The sequence below is a fragment of the Epinephelus lanceolatus genome, chromosome 13 (assembly GCF_041903045.1).
Source record: "Epinephelus lanceolatus isolate andai-2023 chromosome 13, ASM4190304v1, whole genome shotgun sequence".
NCBI lineage: Eukaryota > Metazoa > Chordata > Actinopteri > Perciformes > Serranidae > Epinephelus > Epinephelus lanceolatus.
This window is the reverse complement of record NC_135746.1, coordinates 30274062-30293204: the sequence shown is the minus strand read 5'-3', so window position 1 is coordinate 30293204 and position 19143 is coordinate 30274062. Positions and strand designations below refer to the sequence as shown.

The 19143-nt window shown below is 40.2% G+C and overlaps 1 protein-coding gene across 7 annotated transcripts in view; it reads right to left on the bottom strand.

Moving 5' to 3' along the window:
• The window catches only part of LOC117270345 (uncharacterized), a 42166-nt gene that overhangs the window by 22463 nt on the left and 560 nt on the right, over positions 1 to 19143 (bottom strand). For 6 of the 7 annotated variants that reach the window (XM_078173993.1, XM_078173996.1, XM_078173994.1 and 3 more), the window contains exons 2-7: positions 10819 to 11034; positions 7392 to 7439; positions 5992 to 6117; positions 5862 to 5888; positions 4996 to 5022; positions 1626 to 3623 (exon numbers count right to left, since the gene is read on the bottom strand). In XM_078173993.1, coding sequence (XP_078030119.1) covers positions 1626 to 3623; positions 4996 to 5022; positions 5862 to 5888; positions 5992 to 6117; positions 7392 to 7439; positions 10819 to 11034 — 2442 coding nt within the window. The remainder of the gene's footprint in view (positions 1 to 1625; positions 3624 to 4995; positions 5023 to 5861; positions 5889 to 5991; positions 6118 to 7391; positions 7440 to 10818; positions 11035 to 19143) is intronic. The other variant, XM_078173995.1, reaches the window with a different exon arrangement.

The window sequence follows — 19143 nt, the reverse complement described above, 5'->3', positions numbered from 1 at the left end:
CTAACATGTAGTCACCGTGACATCACCCATTGGTTCGAATTCCGTTTTGAAGCCTCAAGTTTGCCATTTTGGCATTTCGGCCTCCGCCATCTTGTTTTGTTGAAGCCAGAAGTGACCGTATTTGGGTTAAAGTGACCATATTTGGGTTGAGGTTGGCACTGGAGGAGCGAGCTGTGGATCTGACTGAGAAGCCGAGGACACGACACAGAAAGCCTGTCGCTCAAAGTGGGTCAACCGTCATTACGCATAACTTTAAGCCTTCATAAAATTTCAACCGTGACGTCATCCTTTGTTTGTGAACTCAGTCATCGAAATCCGGCGTTTGGGCACTGACTTGCGAAACCAACAAAAAAGGTGTCCTTTAATGTTGGCACAATACATGGCCAGTGGTGTCAGGGGGAAATGCGACAGGACAAGGACAAAAGTTAAGGCAGCGAAAGTCTGAGTGGGGTGGGCACGAGTGGTGGTGGATGCGTCTAACAAACACCGACCTTCACCCAAGAAAGCGGTGCTCACATGCCGTAAGATTCTAAAGCCTAACCCTGTTCTTTTTTCATAAACCTAACCACGTGTTTTTGTTGCCTAAACCTTACCACGTGTTTATTCGCAATGTTGTACCAATGTAGTGTGTTTCTTTTGAAAGAGACTGTATGTAAACGTTGAATTTCCTGTGAAAACAGAGGTGTATTTTTAAAGAAGACAATGCATGTAACAGGCAGAACTTGACACGGTGTCCCAGAACGTCAACAACCAACTCACCCAGGGTACTTTGCACGTTGTATGTGGAAGTGGAACTCCATGACCAAGCACATCAATACGTGATGAGGTTGGAGTGAGAATGTGTTGAGGATACTGCCATCTTGTTTCATGGAGCCAGAAGTGACCATATTTGGGTGAGAGCCTGGCGTTGGGGGAGTGAGGGGAAGATTTGACAGAGAAACCGAGGACACTATCGGCAGACAGCCTGTCAATCAAACTGGCCTGCTCTTAATTATGTGTAACTTTAAGCCTTATCAAAATGTGAAAAAGTAAGTTAAAATAAAAAAAAAGTCTACCCCCATGCAGTTGTCACGAGTGGATCAATTAGCTCCACAGACCAAAATCGTATTTTTTTTACCAGGCTGTACACATGTTTATTTCTGCTGTTAAGTTGGGCATTTTAACATGGAGGTCTCTGGGGATTTGCAGCCTCAAGTGGCCATTCAAAGAACTGCAGTTTTTGACACTGTCATGTTGGCTTCATTTTTCAGCCCTGGAGGTTGCTGCTTGGTCGAACCACCATATTTAACTAAATGTCTTATAGTTATGGCTGAAAATGACACAAATAAACAAGTCTGTTGATTTCACATATTGCCGCAATTCAAATCAACTGCCAGTTGTCTACCCGCAAGTGATTGTTGTTGTTCGTGTGACGTCGCGGTGATTTGGTCTACAGACGTTTTAAACTTTTAAACTTTAAGATTCTAAATGGGTCTCTGTATTTCCTGTTCGAATGTTGTGCAGTGTATGTTAATGACATCATCTAACAGGAAGTTAACGTCGGCCCAAGCTGTTGCCAAGCAATGCAATTACAGTGAAACGGTCTATAACTTAAAGTGAATGTAATCAATAATGCTGGACTATACCTGCTAACAAGAGGTCATCAACATCATCGTCATCGTCTTCTTCCTCATCCTCATCCTCATGAGCTAACGACTCTGATGTGACTTCATCATCATCATCATCTTCTTCATCTTCATCTTTTAGAGCTTCAACAAAGGTTTCTTTTCCTACTTCTTGTTCGAAGGTAAATTCATACGAGCTGGTATCGATATCTTCATCATCTTTTTCATCATCATCATCGGTTGTGTCATAGGAGATGTCATCACTGAAGACAGTCTCTTCATCTGTCTTAAGACCAACATCGTCATCTTCATCTTCATCACCTAAGACTCCGCTGTCTGTACTCTCAAAAGGAGGGATATCGACTTCCTCCTCTTCTTTATCGTCGTCGTCGTCGTCATGGATGTCCTCTTCAATGACATCATCAGGTTTGTCATCTTCATCTTCGTCGAGGTCAACATGGACGTCGAGGTCGAGGTCAAGGTCTTTGAGGTCAGTGTCTTCCTCATCTTCATCGTCTGCAAAGTGTTCAGAGGAAGCGATGGAGATGTCCTCATCTGATTGGTCCAGATCATCATCTTCATCAGTGTCTTCAGCAACTTTGATGTCTTCTTCCAGGTGTTCCTCGTCATCATCATCATACTCGACAACGGGCAAAGGTGGAAGATCTTCCTCTTCAGGGATTTTAAGGTCTTCGTCATCTTCATCATCCTCACTGGCAACAGGAACAGGAGGGAGATCAAGATCCAGGTCTTCATCACTGTCTTCTGCAATGATGTCATCGCTATCAGATGTTGCAACACCCTCAGCTAATCTATCATCTTCATCGTCATCATCGTCCTTCTCTTCCTCCTCCTCCTCATCACTGGGGAGAAGTGCAGATTCACTGACATCTGAGGTATCAGTGTATGCTTCGGCGCTGGTGTCGTCTTCGTCGTCTTCATCATCTTCATCATCTTCATCTTTTTCGTCATCATCATCGGGCAGGGACACATCTTCGTCACTGTCTTTGATGTCAACTGGTACGTCAGACTCAGAATCAGGGGACACTGCTGACTCTTCATCCTCAGAAGTGGAGATAGGTTTAGGAGAAACTTCCTCATCCTCATCCTCATCCTCAGCATCAGCAGCTGCAGGTTCAGACTCTTCCACATCATCTTCATCAGCAGCATCTGCCTTCTCTTCTTCCTCCTCCTCATCCTCCTCATCATCATCTTTCTCATCCTCTTCTGCTGCTTCCTCTTTCACTTCATCTTCATCTTCATCAATCTCAGCTGCAGCTGCTTCAGGTTCCTTCTCATCTTCTTCGTCTTCATCCTCATCTTGCTCTTCTTCAGCAGCTACCTCCACGTCCTCTTCCTCCTCCTCTGCCTTCATCTCACCCTCCTCTTCATCAGCAGCTGCTTCCACTCCCTCTTCCTCTCTGGGCCCCTCTTCCCCTTCTGCCTCCTCTGCCCCCTCCTCCTCCTCCTCCTCCTCCTCCTCCTCGTCCACAGCTTCTGCCCCCTCCCCCTCCTCCTCTTCCTCCTCCTCCTCCTCCTCCTTCGCGGCCTCCTCCTCCTCCTCTTCTTCCTCTTCCTCATCCACTCCTTCCTCCTCCTCCTCCTCCTCCTCCTCCTCCCCCTCCTCCTCTTCTTCCTCCTGCTCCTCTTCCACAGCTTCTGCTCCCTCTTCCTCCTCCTCCTCCTCCTCCTCCTCCTCCTCCTCCTCCTCCTCTTCCTCCTCTTCCTCCTCCTCCTCCACTCCTTCTTCCTCCTCTCCTTCAGCTTCCTCCTCCTCCTCCTCCTCATAATATTTCTGATATGCCTCATCATACTCCTCCTCTTCATACTCCTCATATTCCTCATCCTCCTCATCTTCCTCCTCTTCTGCATACTCGTCCTCCTCCTCCTCCCCCTCCTCCCCAGCAGCCTCCACTTTGTCTTCCTCTTCTCCTTTCTCAGCCCCCTCCTCTTCTTCTTCTTCCTCTTCCTCCACAACTTCAATCACTGGTTGTTTTGCCTTTGCTTGCATCCCTATAACTACAGGAAACATTTTCATGTTAATATCACTGTCATCATGTCTTTTATAACATTAACAATCAAACCAATTAACCACTGAATAAAGCTCAACTGCTTTACATCTGCTGCTATTATGGAGGAATTCTTGAAGATGTGATCGTCTTTAAAAAGTAATAATATAAGTGATTTAAGCTGTGCATTCATCTGATATCTGGGCACCAGGGTAAATTCTGTCCGCTCAGATCTGGTGAGATATTAGAAACTGACCGTTTACAACTAAGACCAGTTTATCATCTAACACTTTGTAACAACAGGGTTCATACTGTGACCTTGATTTTTTAGTTTCTTTTGAAATAAATGGCAAGACAGTGAGACACAACAACTTCATTGTCTTGGGGATCTGAGGAAGTACTCGGCTGCAATACTCAACAGTTGCAATCAAAAAATTTTCAACCCTCATTGCAAACTAGGTTTATTTGCAAAATTTACAAACTTTCAGCTGTTTGCAATAAACAAATCAAACAAGAACAATTTAGATAGCTTAACACAACACACAAAAACATCAATTTGACGACAACATGTGCAACATTTAGAAATAACCCTGCAAGAAGCCCACAACACAGTGACAGCTGGGACTTTTCAATGTCCCCTGGAAGCAGTTTTCTTAATATGAACTTCTTGCAGCGCTTTGGCTACATGCTGCATATGTGTCATCAGATTGATGTTTTCGTGATGTTTTGGTGTCAGCAAACGCATCACTGACAAATTATAATAGCAGTGGTGGAAAGTAACTACGTACTGTACAGTACATTGATGAGATATTTTATTCAGTGTTTCAGTTTTATGCTAATTTATACTTCTATTCCTTCGTGTCATTTGACACTTGCAGTGACTTTTCACATGGAAAAACATAATATACTTATATATGATGAAGTATTAAGCTACTAACATATCTATAGTATTTAAAGTGTCTAAAACTGGCTCCACATTAACAAACTTTAACATTGAAATGCATTACATGTGTTGTGTAACCCTCTTTTCTTGACTGTTGGAGTTCCCCAGTTCAGCTGTGGGTAATAAGCAGGCTACAACATTTGCTTCTTCCTCTTCGTTTAATTTTAACCAACACAGCAAGACAGTACTAACACATCCCAACTTAGGGGTACAGTAATTTCTCTTCACTGTAAAGCACAATACACTCAATCTCTCTTGTGTATCACTCATACCTGTCCCCACGTAACAAGGGCAGGTGGGAACCAATTAGCTCATAACCAAGGGAACACAACGATTCCACTTAAACACCGTACATGGAAATACAAATGAAACAATATACAAAGAACTGAGAAGTTTCCCTGTTCTTCTAGTCATAAGCTATCTAACAATAGGCACATACCTTTACTTCTGGAGGGTAGAAATTCTCCTGAAACACAAGAAGAGAAATTTAAATCAGCAACCTAACAAAACAAAACTTCAGATTTAATTTGATCAAGCACGTTACTGTTTAGATCTTTCACATACTGTAGATTATTAGTGTTAGTAGAGGTTTAATAGCTCAGTGGAAGCAGTTATGATATAGGCAAGAAATAGGCAAGCTTATTATAAGAAAAGTTATAGGGAAAGTATAATAGGACAGTAACTTATTGCAAGTCACTGCCTCCATTACCGTTACAAGGGTGAGGGACAGGGTTGATTATGTCCATGTAGAGTTAATTTTATGCATTCATAGAAAAAAAAGCAATCCTTAAATACCTGTTGCTTTCTTAATCTTCACCTTCCCTTCCTCCTCCTTCTCCTCCTCATCCACCTCCAACCATCTTGAATCTTTGAGATTGTTCATACATCAAGTCAGCTTGAAACTCCATGAGACCAATCCCCTCAGTCCCTCAGCCACACATTTTATGTATTTTTTATGTCTATGAAGATGGAGGATTCCTGCAGTGGCATCATTATCCATCTTAAGAATGATCATGCATTGATTTCAGTTCGTTAAATGAACTGAAAAAATTAGAATAAAGGTAGATAAAGATGTTGCCTTCAAGTGATTGCAGTACAGTACATGTGCAGTTCAGTGTAATGACTTTAAAGCAGCAGTATGACTTTATACACTGTTTTTTATAGGTTTTAAAAAAAATGCATTTCAAAGAACAGCACATGTATTGCAGCGCAGCATGAACAAGACGCTCATAGCAGCGTGCAAGGCTTCAGCAGAATGGTGAATGCAAAACAGGAAGTACATTCAAAAACTGCATCAATACAAACCTTTTTTCCTCACTGCGTATAGCGTTCCTATAGAAGAGGAGAGGAAAATGAGTGAATGCATTAATAAACTCTCTGCTTTTCACAGCTTTATGGGATGCACCACTTGTTTTTCTACCATGTGTGATCGTACCTTCATCGTCTTCTGGAGCAACCAGCTTGGCGGCAAATTTAAACATCGCACTAATCATGTTAGATGATTCCTCCATGGCAACGTTCACCGCCTTCACGGGGTCTGAGCTGATCTTGCTGAGGCCTCCTGGTGGAGCAGGGACATGAATACAGTCATTCAGTCGATCATCTAGTTTGACTGAAGGTGTCTTCCTCATTTGCTCTCGACCAAGCCAAACATGTCCAGACTTCCTGAACTCTTACTCATGCATTTCCTCAGTGCAGACGTCCCTCTGCATTGAGGAAATGCATGAAAACATAAACTCTGGAGCAAAGGGTCAAACTGGGGCTGAACTTAAAGAACTGAAATCTGTATTTCAGGAATTGATCAATCTTCCATTAAGAGCAGGGATCACCCAGCTCCCAGTTTAACCACTGCAAAAGGCCGTCGTCAAATATGGCTGTGCAAAAAGCTTTTGAAAACAATCAAATTGATCCTCTTTCATCAAGTTTTTATTCTCAGGTTCTTATAACACATCAGAATATTGAATTTTCAGGTCATATTTAAATTTTAATATGCCATAGTCTACATGCCACGAGACAGCAGGATTTTTTTTTTCAAATCAAATAGACAGAGTCTCCCAGTGCTAAAATATGAGCTTGTTTCCAAGACGGTTTGATGAAGGAGGACCACTGTTCATTCTGAATCAGGGCAGATCTGAATCCTAAAGAGAGGTTCAGAAAGTATCATTAAGGAATTTCTTTTTTTTGCATCATATGCTGACCATTACCTCTGTATCTAATGTACTGTTCATTAATGAATCTTAACCAGGTTGTCTACAGAGAATAACTTTGCATGGTTCGCAGTTTTTCGAGCCCTGAATGCAACCAAAGCTGCACAAAAACAGTCAAAATAAAAGCAGGAAAAATATTAAAAATAATAGAACAGAAAAGAATATAACTATATATTAAAATGTATTTTAAGGGCGAAGATTTCAGACGAGATTGATTTTTTTTTTCATCAGACAAGATAGTTTTGGTAAATCAAGCTCACCTGAAGTGGTTTCAAATATTCATGTTTTTTCCCCCTCACTGAAATCAAAATACTTTTCTTTTCAAATATTTGAACCACACAATATATGTGACATAAAAAACGTGGTAAACGTGCTAAAGAAATAATACACATCAGAAATATCTCTTCTAAACTAGACTAAACTACAAACTATCCATACTATTTTATAATCTGAGCATGATACTGTCAGTGTCAGACAGGGATGCAGAAATGAGGCAGCTGGAGCGGTGCTCTGTGAAGGACTTAACAGCTAATATTAGCAGTCAATGTTAGGTAATTAGTAGTTTTTTATCAGCGCCTTCAGGAAAAGCATCTGGTCCGAGGGGTTAGAAGCAGATAAGGGGCCTTGCCTCTACGGCCTGAATCCTTTAAAACCTTCCTGACGAGAGGAGGTCGACCTGGTTGGACGAGAAACACAGCGGCAATAAGCAAAGACATTTAGCACAGGGGTGAAGCAAAAAGAGGAGAGGTGAAGGAAAGAAGAGGTGTTGTTAAATGAAGTGTTCACACTGTGATGAAGATGTAACATGCTGTCAGACAATGTTATATTGTAAAAAATCTTATTAATAGTGTCAAAAAAAAAGACAAAGGAAAGTTGATATTTCTATCAACTGATTTGTCCTTGTGCTCTATTGTCTTTTGTTTCAAGGTGAAATTGTGAATATGATATCTTATGAGCTATATTATAGTCTAGGGGAAACGTGTGCTCTCCTTTGTTGTGCTACATTAATCCACTTTCTTAAATGACTTTCATTTAATTTCAAGTGAGAATCACGTTTAATAATTTAGGAAATGAAGAAGGAGAAAAAAAGATGTTGATGTTAAAGTTAGAAAATTGAGTAGAGGTGAACACAACAGGAATTAATGGAAGTTCTGGAAGCATTGTTTGTTTTAATGTTGTGAGGATGGATGGAACCAATGCTTGCAACTTAGTGATGTCACTGGCACAGATAAACATGGAAATTAGTACATTTCATATCAGGTCAGTTCAATGTGTCGTAGAAACATTAGGATAGAGAGCCATACTACAATGAAGAAAGAGAAAGAAACAAAATACATTTATGATAGGACAAAAACATGACATTATATATAACCCTCTCTCCTTTTTGTTGCAATTAAAAAGGTAGAAGGTGAAGAAGGGGAAACATTTCAGCCTACAGTGGAAGCAATCTGTGCTTCCTCTTTTCTGGCATGAGGTTGGACAAGCAACCCAGTCACAGGAATAAATGTTGGCATTGTAAGTGTCTGCAAACCAAGGATACATTTCATTTGTACATTTCACATGTAGTGCATATGTTTAAACTTTATTCTTTACTTTTCAATTTTATGTTGTGACAACGCTTTGATGTGTGGTGAGGTTTAGGCACAGAAACAACATTGGTAGGGCTGGGAAAACGTCATGTTTTGGCTTAAGAGATCCAGCATTGTTGCCACAGCTGGAAATGTGCAGCTTGTTGAAAAAAGGAACTGCTTTTGTTTATCTCACACGCTGGTCTGCAGCATCCAGCATTCCTGATGTGAAACTCAACTCATAGACACTAGTCCATACCCACTGAGTGCACAGTTGCCCATGTACAGTTTCACATGGTGTGTGTTTGGGATACAGGTCATAGGAAATTGCAGATTAAATAGTCAACTGAACCCATTAAGAACAGCAATGTATTCAGACAGAGTTTTTGTGAATTTGATAGTACGATTGCTTTATTGAAAATACAGTAGATTGACCACGTCAGTGAGCAGAAAAACGTGGGACAGACAGAATGACTGACTGACAGAATGACACACTGAGAGTTTCCATGATTATGTACAGCATACCATACCATGACTTAGTCATAATAAAACTTCAGGAAAAAACAAAACATTGGGCCACAGGGGGAGCCACACTGATCGGTCGCATTTTAGCCATTTTTAAGCATTTTTCTGTTGTTATAGCGCCACCTAGTTGCCAATTAGAGTTAAATTTCTCCAGTCACCTTGAGGCGTCCTGTTCTACATATCAACCAAGTTTAGTAAAAATCCATATGGCGGTTAGGCCTAGATAAGAAATTAGCTCTCTAGCGCCCCCATTTTGTTTGATGGGGTCAATAATGGAGGGGTCCCCTCAGATTATGTGAGGTCATATGCCTACAAAGTTGCGTGGTGATCGGTGAAACCCTTGAGATGTTATACAACTTTAGGTGATGAGCCACGCCCATGAGGAGATGCATCTCTGTGCAAAGTTTCATGTCTCTACGACATACGGGGCATGAGATATGCCCATTCAAAGTTTGCAATTTCAATCGGTTGCTATAGCGCCCCCCTTTGGCCAATTGATGTAATATTGCTTCATTTGCATCCTCCCATGACCCTCTACCACTGTGCCAAATTTCACATGGATTGACCAAGTCAGTGAGGAGAAAAACGTGGAACAGACACACAGACAGAGTTTTCGTCATTATATAGTAAGATGTAATCTTAACTACATCACTGTAGAAATGTTAATTTGACATGTATAAAAAGAAATGTGTAAAATCTGTGGTTTGCAAAAAACGTACAATGCCAACATTTTATTTGGGCAACTGGAGTGGGACAACTGACTGTTTAAAAAGCCTGCTAACATGAAGCAAGTCATTGGTGAAGATTCTCAGCCATCCAGGTCACGGTAATTGTAAGTGTTAGGCAACTGGACTTGCTTGCGTTTCTTGAAGACGTTTCGCCTCTCGTCCAAGAACTGCTTCTTGGATGAGAGGCGAAACGTCTTCAAGAAACGCAAGCAAGTCCAGTTGCCTACGATATAACACTTAGAAGAAGCAAGTCTTTCTTCTTGCATGAGAACTGTGAGGGCAAAAAAGTCATTGAACACACCACTAGAATCCACTTGAAGCTAAGCTATAAACCTAACACAATTATTAATAGTTTGTACCATTGCTGACCCTGTAAGAATGGTCTCAGGCTACAAATACACCCTTTCAAGAGACAGTTACCTTCTTGTTGCTTTTGGCACTGTTTTCTTTTTCACGCATCTATCGTTTTTTCTTCATCTCATGCTCAAACACTCCAAATGTTTGACATTAACCCTTTTACAGTTAAACCCTCCAAGAAAGAAATAGTATGAGAAATGTTCAAGAGTTGCACAATCATTATGAAAAGCATCATTTTTCTTTGTGTGTGTGTGTGTGTGTGTGTGTGTGTGTGTGTGTGTGTATTTTATATATGCTTATATGCTTCATCATGCCTCCCCACTTCTGGAACAAAACCTATGCCCTGTGTAAATGTGTAAACACTTACAATCAAACCTGCTAATCTGCAAGAAACAGTCTGAATATTGTTTTAATAATTTGCACTTTGCAATAGAAAACTTATCTACTTAAAATCAAATGTTCTGTATATCTCCATACTATAATAAGTTAAACAGTATGCAGCATATTTTTTGCCTGGTTGTCAGACTCCTCGGATGCTGCTGAAAACTTCGGACAAACATTGCGCTGTTTCCGTGGCAACACTTCCCATATATCCGTTCTACTGCCTCCAATTTGAGGTTAAACTTGTTCCATTCACCTAAGTACTAACCTTGAAATTCAGATAAATCTGGCAGCCATATATGAGCCAGAGATGGCCCACATTTGGCGCCAGAAGAGTGCCAACATTCAGCCACAATCTGCTTGACTTAGCTAGCTGTGGAGAAGCTGGTATGAACATGAACTTTTATGAATTTGCATACACAAGCGTTCATAAAACATTTGTATCTGAGACTGAGGAGCTGAGAAGTGCAAATGAATAGCAAACACCTCTCCTTACCTGACACCGTCTTGTAGTCCATCAGGTCAAACATGATGATAAAAACACAAGACCATGTAATGATGAGAGCCAGAACCAAGATCCAGGCCAGTGGGGAGCTGAAGGTGGAGTGGAGGTCATCTAAAAAACTTTTCTTGTGTCCTCGTGCAGACAGCGCCCCAGCGTCTCCGTTCTTACCTTCGACGACCATGGTGGTGGTGGTGGTCGCTGACCGTGCTGGGGAGCAAAGACACAGTGATCAGATACGGTGCATGAAATATGGCCTTCTAAAGAACCATTTTTATTTCCTAATCCTGAATATTCCACAGAGTCAGCATACTTTTTCATATGACACAGGTCTACAAAGTAACACTGGGAGCTGTGAAACCCAAGCAAAGTCTTGCATGTAAAATGTTACGTAAGTAAAAGTACAAAAGTGTTAAATAAATAAAATATACTTAAACATCCAGAAGTTAAAGTACTCATTATGAAGAATGACCCATTTTAGAGTAATAATTATCATATTAATTTATACTTTAATTGATTAATATAACACTTCAGATACTTTGTCTGCTCGATACATTTTATCTTAATCTATAATATTACATCATAATAAATGTAGTGGAACAAAAAGTAAAATATTCCCCCTGAAATAAAGTACAAATATAGAGTAGCAGATAATGGAAATATTCAGTACAAGTAGCCCACATCAGAATTGCACTTGAGTATTGACTATTTAAGTAAATGGAGACATATTCTCTATTCTCTAGGCCCCTTCATTGCCATTTTCCATCCATCCATTAGGGGTGGATGGACGGAAAACTTATGCTTCTCCATGTTCCTTCATCCTCCATCATTGATGATCTTTCTTAAATGCCCCTCAAGGAGTGAGAGACCTCTACAGGAGCTTACAGTGAGGAAGCACAGGTGTATCCTACATATCCTGTCCTCCATCTCTCCTTTATTCTCGCTGGGAGAAGATGTGATGAAGAGTGAGGGAAGTGAGGAGTCATGTTAGCATGATGAAAAGCAGCCAATATGCCCTCAGAATTTCCTCCCTTTTCACATTACCTGACTGCCCCACCCATCTACTCACCTGTTCCCATGTCCCACATCTGCTCTGCAGTTAGCTGGCCTTCCCTGCCCACCACGTACCTGCTTCTTATTTCCTCATCAGCCTCTCAGCCAATATACCAGCCCAGTTCCATTCATTTCCTGTCATACTGTCAAAGTTGCCATGTGCTTTATGCCCTCATCCCTTGACCCTGACTTGGATCCCATATCTGCCTGCCTGTACTTTTCCTTCCCCTTTCCTGCTATCCAGTAGACTTGTTTCAACTTCTGTTTTTCAATGCTATCCATCCCTGTGAGCTTTAGTATCTTTTGTGTTGTGAATAAATCCCCAACTGCCTCTATATTAGTGTGTCCCTCATTGCCCAGTGGACATCAGTCATGACAGAACAAAGGCCAGGCAGACAGATAACTGCTAGCGAGTGTATACTTTTTTGGATCCAGTTTCCTTGTTACAATACTGTGTTAATTTTTACTTCACAGCTGCCTCCATTTAAAACCTCAGACTCCAATTACAGTTTGTGTGTGTTAAGCTGTTTACTGTTCGCTGCATAGCTGTGTATCTAGTTACATGCAGAGTGAGGGCATAAGAGAGTTATGCAAAGTAGTTTTGCATCAGATCAATATGGCAAATGAAGTTTCTTCTTTCTCTTTCAAACTAAATGGCCTTGTCTTTTGATTATGCCAATAAAATAGCTATCGTAGTTTTGTCAGTACTTAGACACTTTTTTTCAGTAGGTATGCTTTCAGGCTCTAATAATCCATATTTCATGTTACATTTCATGCCATGGGATATGATTTAAAGGGGAAAAGTGAACCTGAGAAGTGGGTTAATTGCCATTTATTATGAGAAGTTCAAATATTGCATCTCTGACAATGTTCCCAACAGACTTTATGTCGACCCAGCCGTGCATAGTCATGCTATTATCGTCACTTTACATGAACCAGTGCATCTGTTTTGTATTTTTACTTGCTTTAAAATGTAACAGTTTATTATGGCACAATGTAGGAAGACTTAACAAGTGCAGTACCTGTAAACACTGATTTTTGAAAGTGCATCATTTTATTTTTGACTCTTTTTACATAAAGATAAAATAAAGAGGGTTTTTTTTAAGGTGCTTATGTCACTGTGGGTGTGCTCGGGAAGATCGGACCACCTGTTGACTCTCATCAGCTCGCTGTTGGCAGCTCTTGCAGGTCACTCCATTACTGCTGACTCAAACAGCTTAGCGGCACTCTAAACACACACCGACACACACGTCTAACCTCATTTCTCTGACTCCAACAGGTCAGTTCAACATATGAGTAACGTGTATATAAAGCCTCCAGGTGGCTACTGTGGGACAAGGAAGTAAAAAGAGCACTGGACACCTTAAACACTAGCATTACATAACTATGGTAATTGAATGCATGGCCTCACTGGTGTTAGTCACTCTGCCTGTTTTACAACTACTGACCACAGCTCAATTTGTTAAAGATACTCGTGAGGATTTTAATGATTCTTAAACATTCATCTTGTGTCACCAGTACCGTGAGATTTTTGACCAACACTAATGTCACTGAGTTTGAAATATTTAAAAACAAAAAAACGAATTGTTGGGTTTTTATATAATTTGTGTCACATGAGACATAAAACATCATTATTTCTCATAACAGCATGAAAACAATGCATACATATATTTGGAATGAATGCACCTCTAAATAATCCACTCATTGTCAGCCATTTTTGTTCAATACATCTGAGTTGTGTCTCTTTTCTGGTGATTCCAGTGAAGGTATACAGAGGAAGATATATTTCTAATTGATAATCAGCTGTATGCACAGGCTGCACGTGTCCATTGACAAAATTTATGATAAACATGGCCAAAGTTTCAAATAATGAAGTAAACTAATGTAAAAGTAATCCCTGTGAGCGAAAATCTCAGGCTTTGGATCGTTCTGAACTCAAAAACTTTTATTCTGATCACATCTGAAATTAGCTACAATTAAAGTTATACAGTTGTAGCTTGTCCTCCCTTTCAGAAATGGAAAAAGTACTTGAATACCATCCTAAAGCAAAAAATGCACACGTTTCACTGACATTAGCATGTAGCTACATGTAGCAGTACTGCAACCACGGGAATGACTGTAACAGAGTAGATGAAGTTGCACTTGCCACTGTGAAAAACCACCAATAAAAGCTTCTAAACCAAATCTTCACAGCAGGAAATCAAGAAAAAAAATCAACAACATCAGCAACCAAGATCACATGTTTCGCTTGTTAACATGTAGCTACATGTAGCAGTGTAGGCTACGTAATGTAACACTTGCAGTAGCATGCCTGGAGCAGACGACCTAAAGAAATCCGTCATGAGCTGACATCATCTTGTCTCAAAACTCATAAACAATATTGAAATAGAGTAGCCTACTGAAATGACATATGATGTTTTTCTTTTACTAACAAACAGCCAAGCTAACAATAACCATTAACAATGTTAACACATTCTCCAACCTCGTCACATATCAACATTTGGTCATGGACTTTCCACGTCCACACACGACGTGCATGGTACCGTGGGTGCGTTGGTTGTTGACATTCTGGGACGCCGCGTCAAGTTCTGCCTGTTACGTGCATTGTCATCTTCCAAAATTTCCACTGGAAATTTACTATTTAGATACAGTCTCTTTCAAAATAAAAGCACTACGTTGGTACAACACCGCAAATTGACTTTTTTTTTTCTCCTTCAACAACAAACACATTTTGTTGGGTTTATGCAATGCACGCACGTGGTTGGGTTTAGGCAACAAAAACACATGGTTAGGTTTAGGGAAAAAGAACAGGGTTTGGCTTTAGAATGTTATGGGATATCGGTGAAAGTCGGTGTTTGTTGGACCCATCCACCACCACTCCCACCTGCCCCAGTCGGACTTTCACCACCTTAACTTTTGTCCTTGTCCCACTGCGTCTCCCCCTGATGCCGCCAGGCACCATTAAAGTATAACAGCAACCAGCTGCGTGTCATGCACATGTTAAAGGGTGCCTTTTTTCGTTGATTTTTGACGCAGCAAGTCACTGCCCAAGCGTCGGATTTCGACAACCAGGCTTACAATATGCCTTGATTGGTCATATATGGACACAGATTTAAATATATGATGTTTAGCAGCCAGTCTGCACTGTTATGAAGAGCTTGTAAAGTTCCTAAAACACACAAACTATACAAAACATCTTTCAGATTACAGCCACATTACTTTTAACCTGTACCAATAACAACTAGGCCACTCTAAACTTAAATTCAGTTTTAATGGAAGACACCGGTCTGTGACTGAAACTGGAGGCTTCCTACTTTAACCAGTAGCCTACTTCACAAGCAGCATAACCACAGCCCATGGTTTTCTAACTGTAGATTCACAGGAGTAAATGGAGGGTAATTACTCACACAGGACGTTTCAGTTGTTGTTGAGAACGTTTTGCTTCCTCTTTCAGGCTTTTATGGATAGATTTGACCTCGTACAGTCACCCTATAAAGTACTTACTTCTCTAACCTGCTGCTTCTTTTTATGAAAACTGCTTAATTTGGATTTCTGCACTCATGTCCATGGAAACTAGCATCAATTGTCAGACCACAACCACAAAATTTACCTAAAAATGTTGACTGGCTGGTCCATCCAAGACTTTGGTTCACCACAAAATATTTCTATCAGATTTCCATGAAATTGGATTTGGATAGAATATTCAGTCCTTAAGATATCAGGGGGCCTCTTGACCTTTCATCTAGTTCTATCAGTTCAAATTATTGAATTAGAAATATGATGTTGGTGTTTTTATAATGGTTTTGTCATGTTAAGGCAAAAAGCACTCTCCAATTCCTCTTTTAATGATGCAGAAGCATTAAACCGCAGTAACCTTGAAACCATGGTTTGACCTTTCCTCAGGTTTCACCATTAGGTCAAAAACTATATCCAGTGTACACGTTTTGGCTGAAATGACTAAGCATTACAACATCAATAACTCCATTTTAATGTCTGTGTTGACCACCACTCTCTAAGCCCACCTCTAAATGGTTTGAGCAGCCATCCATGTACAATTCCTCCTTTTATGGCTGATCTGTCTCTACACTGTGGGTGACATTTTTGTTGTTACTCTCACTAGGTATCCATGACAGCTCAGCTCAGAGCAGTCATTAGCAGCTAGTGGCTGCCTGTTCAGTCAGAATACAGGGGAGTGTAGTCATAACATTACCTTAATAAGTGCACAGAGCTGAACTAACAGCAGCAGAGACCTTTACGATCCGGCTGGTTGGGCACGGTGGAGCTAATAATCAGGTTAAGTTTCCATGTCTCAGACTAGCAAAAGTGTTGTGCATCTGCTGTGATGTTTGTGTTGATACTGCAGACTGTCTATTTAGACAGTTTACAATGCAATAATGAGTATGAGGAAATAATTTACATGAAGTGGACACATCACATCCTCAGTTATAACCGTTCACCTACAAAATGACCAGTTGTATATAAATCACTCACTCCATGTTACCTTGAATTCTTGAAAAAGATTTTGTTTTTCTCACATGCCTCCACAGTGAATGAAAGAATTCAAAAATGGTGCACATTCTTGATGAACTGGAATATTTATTGAAGTTTACAAACTCTCACAACAGTGAGAGCAGTGTATTCCAAGTCTCATTTATCCAATCGTATGCTCTTTCCAAAGATTTGCATTTTCGCTACACTTTACTCTTTAAAACACTTCCACATGATTAGTCTCACACATGGACCAGCAGTACTGAGCATACAACTGCATAAATAAGAATTGGATTATACTGCACCAGTTGTCTGAGACCTTGCAAACGCCTGTTTTGGTATAGTTTTGCTTTGCTTTGCCCCCTTTTGATCCAATTCAGAATATTTGCCGTTTTTGGATTCTTCGTTGGCTGTTGAGGCATGCAAGAAAAAAAAGTTGTCTTCACAAACTCAAGGTATCACAGGGTGACTAATTTATATAAAAATGATACTACAGACTATTTGTAATCTATGGAAAACAGCAATTTCCTAATCGACAAAACAGCTGTAAATGGGCAAATGTTAGTTATTCCACTGGATTTTCTGCATTTCATTGACAGAAATATGTTCACTGGCTCACAGACCTCAACTCACTTACCCAACTATGGACCATTTCCACAGCAAAAGCTCCTGACTGACCTGTCATAACTCTTATGAGTACTCCTAAACTTATTAAAAACTGCATAAGATACTATATTTAATAGCTTTTGGCATGAACACTCTCCAAGCTCCAAGGCTCCAACAATGTTTTAGGCAGGGTAAAATTGTCAGTAGCAATCTATAACAAATAGATTGTTTGCAATCTTGTGACTATTATGGCGCGCAAAATTCAGATGGAGGGCAGGAAGTGATACATCCATATATTGCATGAATTGAATATGGAGGAAAATGTCTATATTAAAGAGCTGGCTGAACCTGCAGGCAGCAAGTGTCATCAGAAAGATTCAAGTCAGGTTGGATATGATCGAAATAAAATTAGGAAAAGTAATTTTTTTTCTACAACTTAACCAATTTGCCCAGTGTGGACAAGATAGTCCTTACAAATAACCTCGTCCTCCAGACCTCATGGCATTACTTAGGTTACACCGTGAGCCGATGAAAGTTTAAGAAGAGCCTAGTGGACTACAACTATTTTTTGTATGGTTAGATCCACGACTGAAACAATGCCTGCCTTGTTTTTGGCCAGATGAGTAAATGTGCTTGAGTGTAGCTGTGTTTGAGAACATTACGGGCTAGCATTGGCTATCTTTAGCTATTATTTATACCTACTAGATCAACCATTTCCAGAGGTCTGTTGAAATACTGTTAAAAATCTGGGTCATGGCTAAAAACATGGAGTCATGTTTAAAACACTGCTTTACCATTTACGTTACTTTTGAAATTAGATGAGTCCGCTCCTCCATACTGAATACAGGGTTTTTTTATTCTCATTTGCAGCTGTTTCTCAGTGACTTTTTTAAATATTCTTCAGACCTTTACATACTACCATTTTCAGGGCTTAAGTGGCCCTTGTTTTTTTGCAATTTGACTGTGTGGAACAGGCGTTAACAGCAGAAATCGTTGGCATTAATGCATTGTTGGTAGTCTTCACCTCCAATTGCCTGCCCTCCATCTGGACAGAGCACCAATGTATGATGTCATGTGCAAAGATGCTTGTATATGCTTATTCTGCATAAACTAGAAAAACTGTAATTAAAATATTTAAAAAATGATTCAATTAAATAAGGAATTTCTTGTTCTGTCCAATATTTTTGTCACATACAGATATTCATAATATGTGTATTGATGTTGTCCAGTGTCACGTCTCTATTTCATCATGTGACAAGATGATACGATATACAGTTGCTAGTATAGGTAAGCTGTAGTAAGAAAAGACAAAAGAGAAAAGAGCCGGACAAGAACATAGCAAAGCTCCCTAAATTAGATTTTAGTGTGTGTGTGTGTGTGTGTGTGTGTGTGTGTGTGTGTGTGTGTGTGTGTGTGTGTGTTTGTACTTTATACCTACTGACTAGCATGCACCAGGGCCTGTTGTTACTACCTTATGCCACTGGGTAATTTGTACTTTCAAGAAAATAGTATTAGCTTGACAATAATCATCATCCCATTATCGTAATTAAGGGCCTGAACACACACATTGTTAGCTATGGTTGATTAGCTCTCTTGTCAAGTCAAAGGTGGCCAGAGCTATGCTGAGGTCACCAAACTCCATTTACTGTTAATAGTATGATGATTTTCCAACTGACTTTCCAACAAGTCAAAAATCTCCTCCATAAGAAGTGGACCCGTCATAGGTGCACACTGACAAGTGCATGAAGCAAACTGGAGAGTCATGAGACTGTCAATCAAGCACAGTCTGCACATGCCCACCTTGTGAGAATACATTTAATCAAGCTAAAGACACAAAGAGGCTTTTGAGTTTTAACAGCTGCTTCCTGCTTCCAGGCCCCCTTATTTGTCTCATTTCATTGCCACTGCACAAAACAACAGTTAAAAAGCCAACAACAGTATCAGTTTATGTGGTTGCATGAAACAAGAAGCCCAGTGATGATGCTTTCTGATCCTATACGGCACTGTAGATGTCACAGGGGTCTTAAAGCTGCATTACAAATAGCCGATACATGATAGGGCCATATTTTTAGATACTTCCAATCATGAAATTCCCCTACACACACACACACACACACACACCAGACAGCACAACATCAGAGTGCAAAACAAAACAGCCCTGGAAGAGTGTCA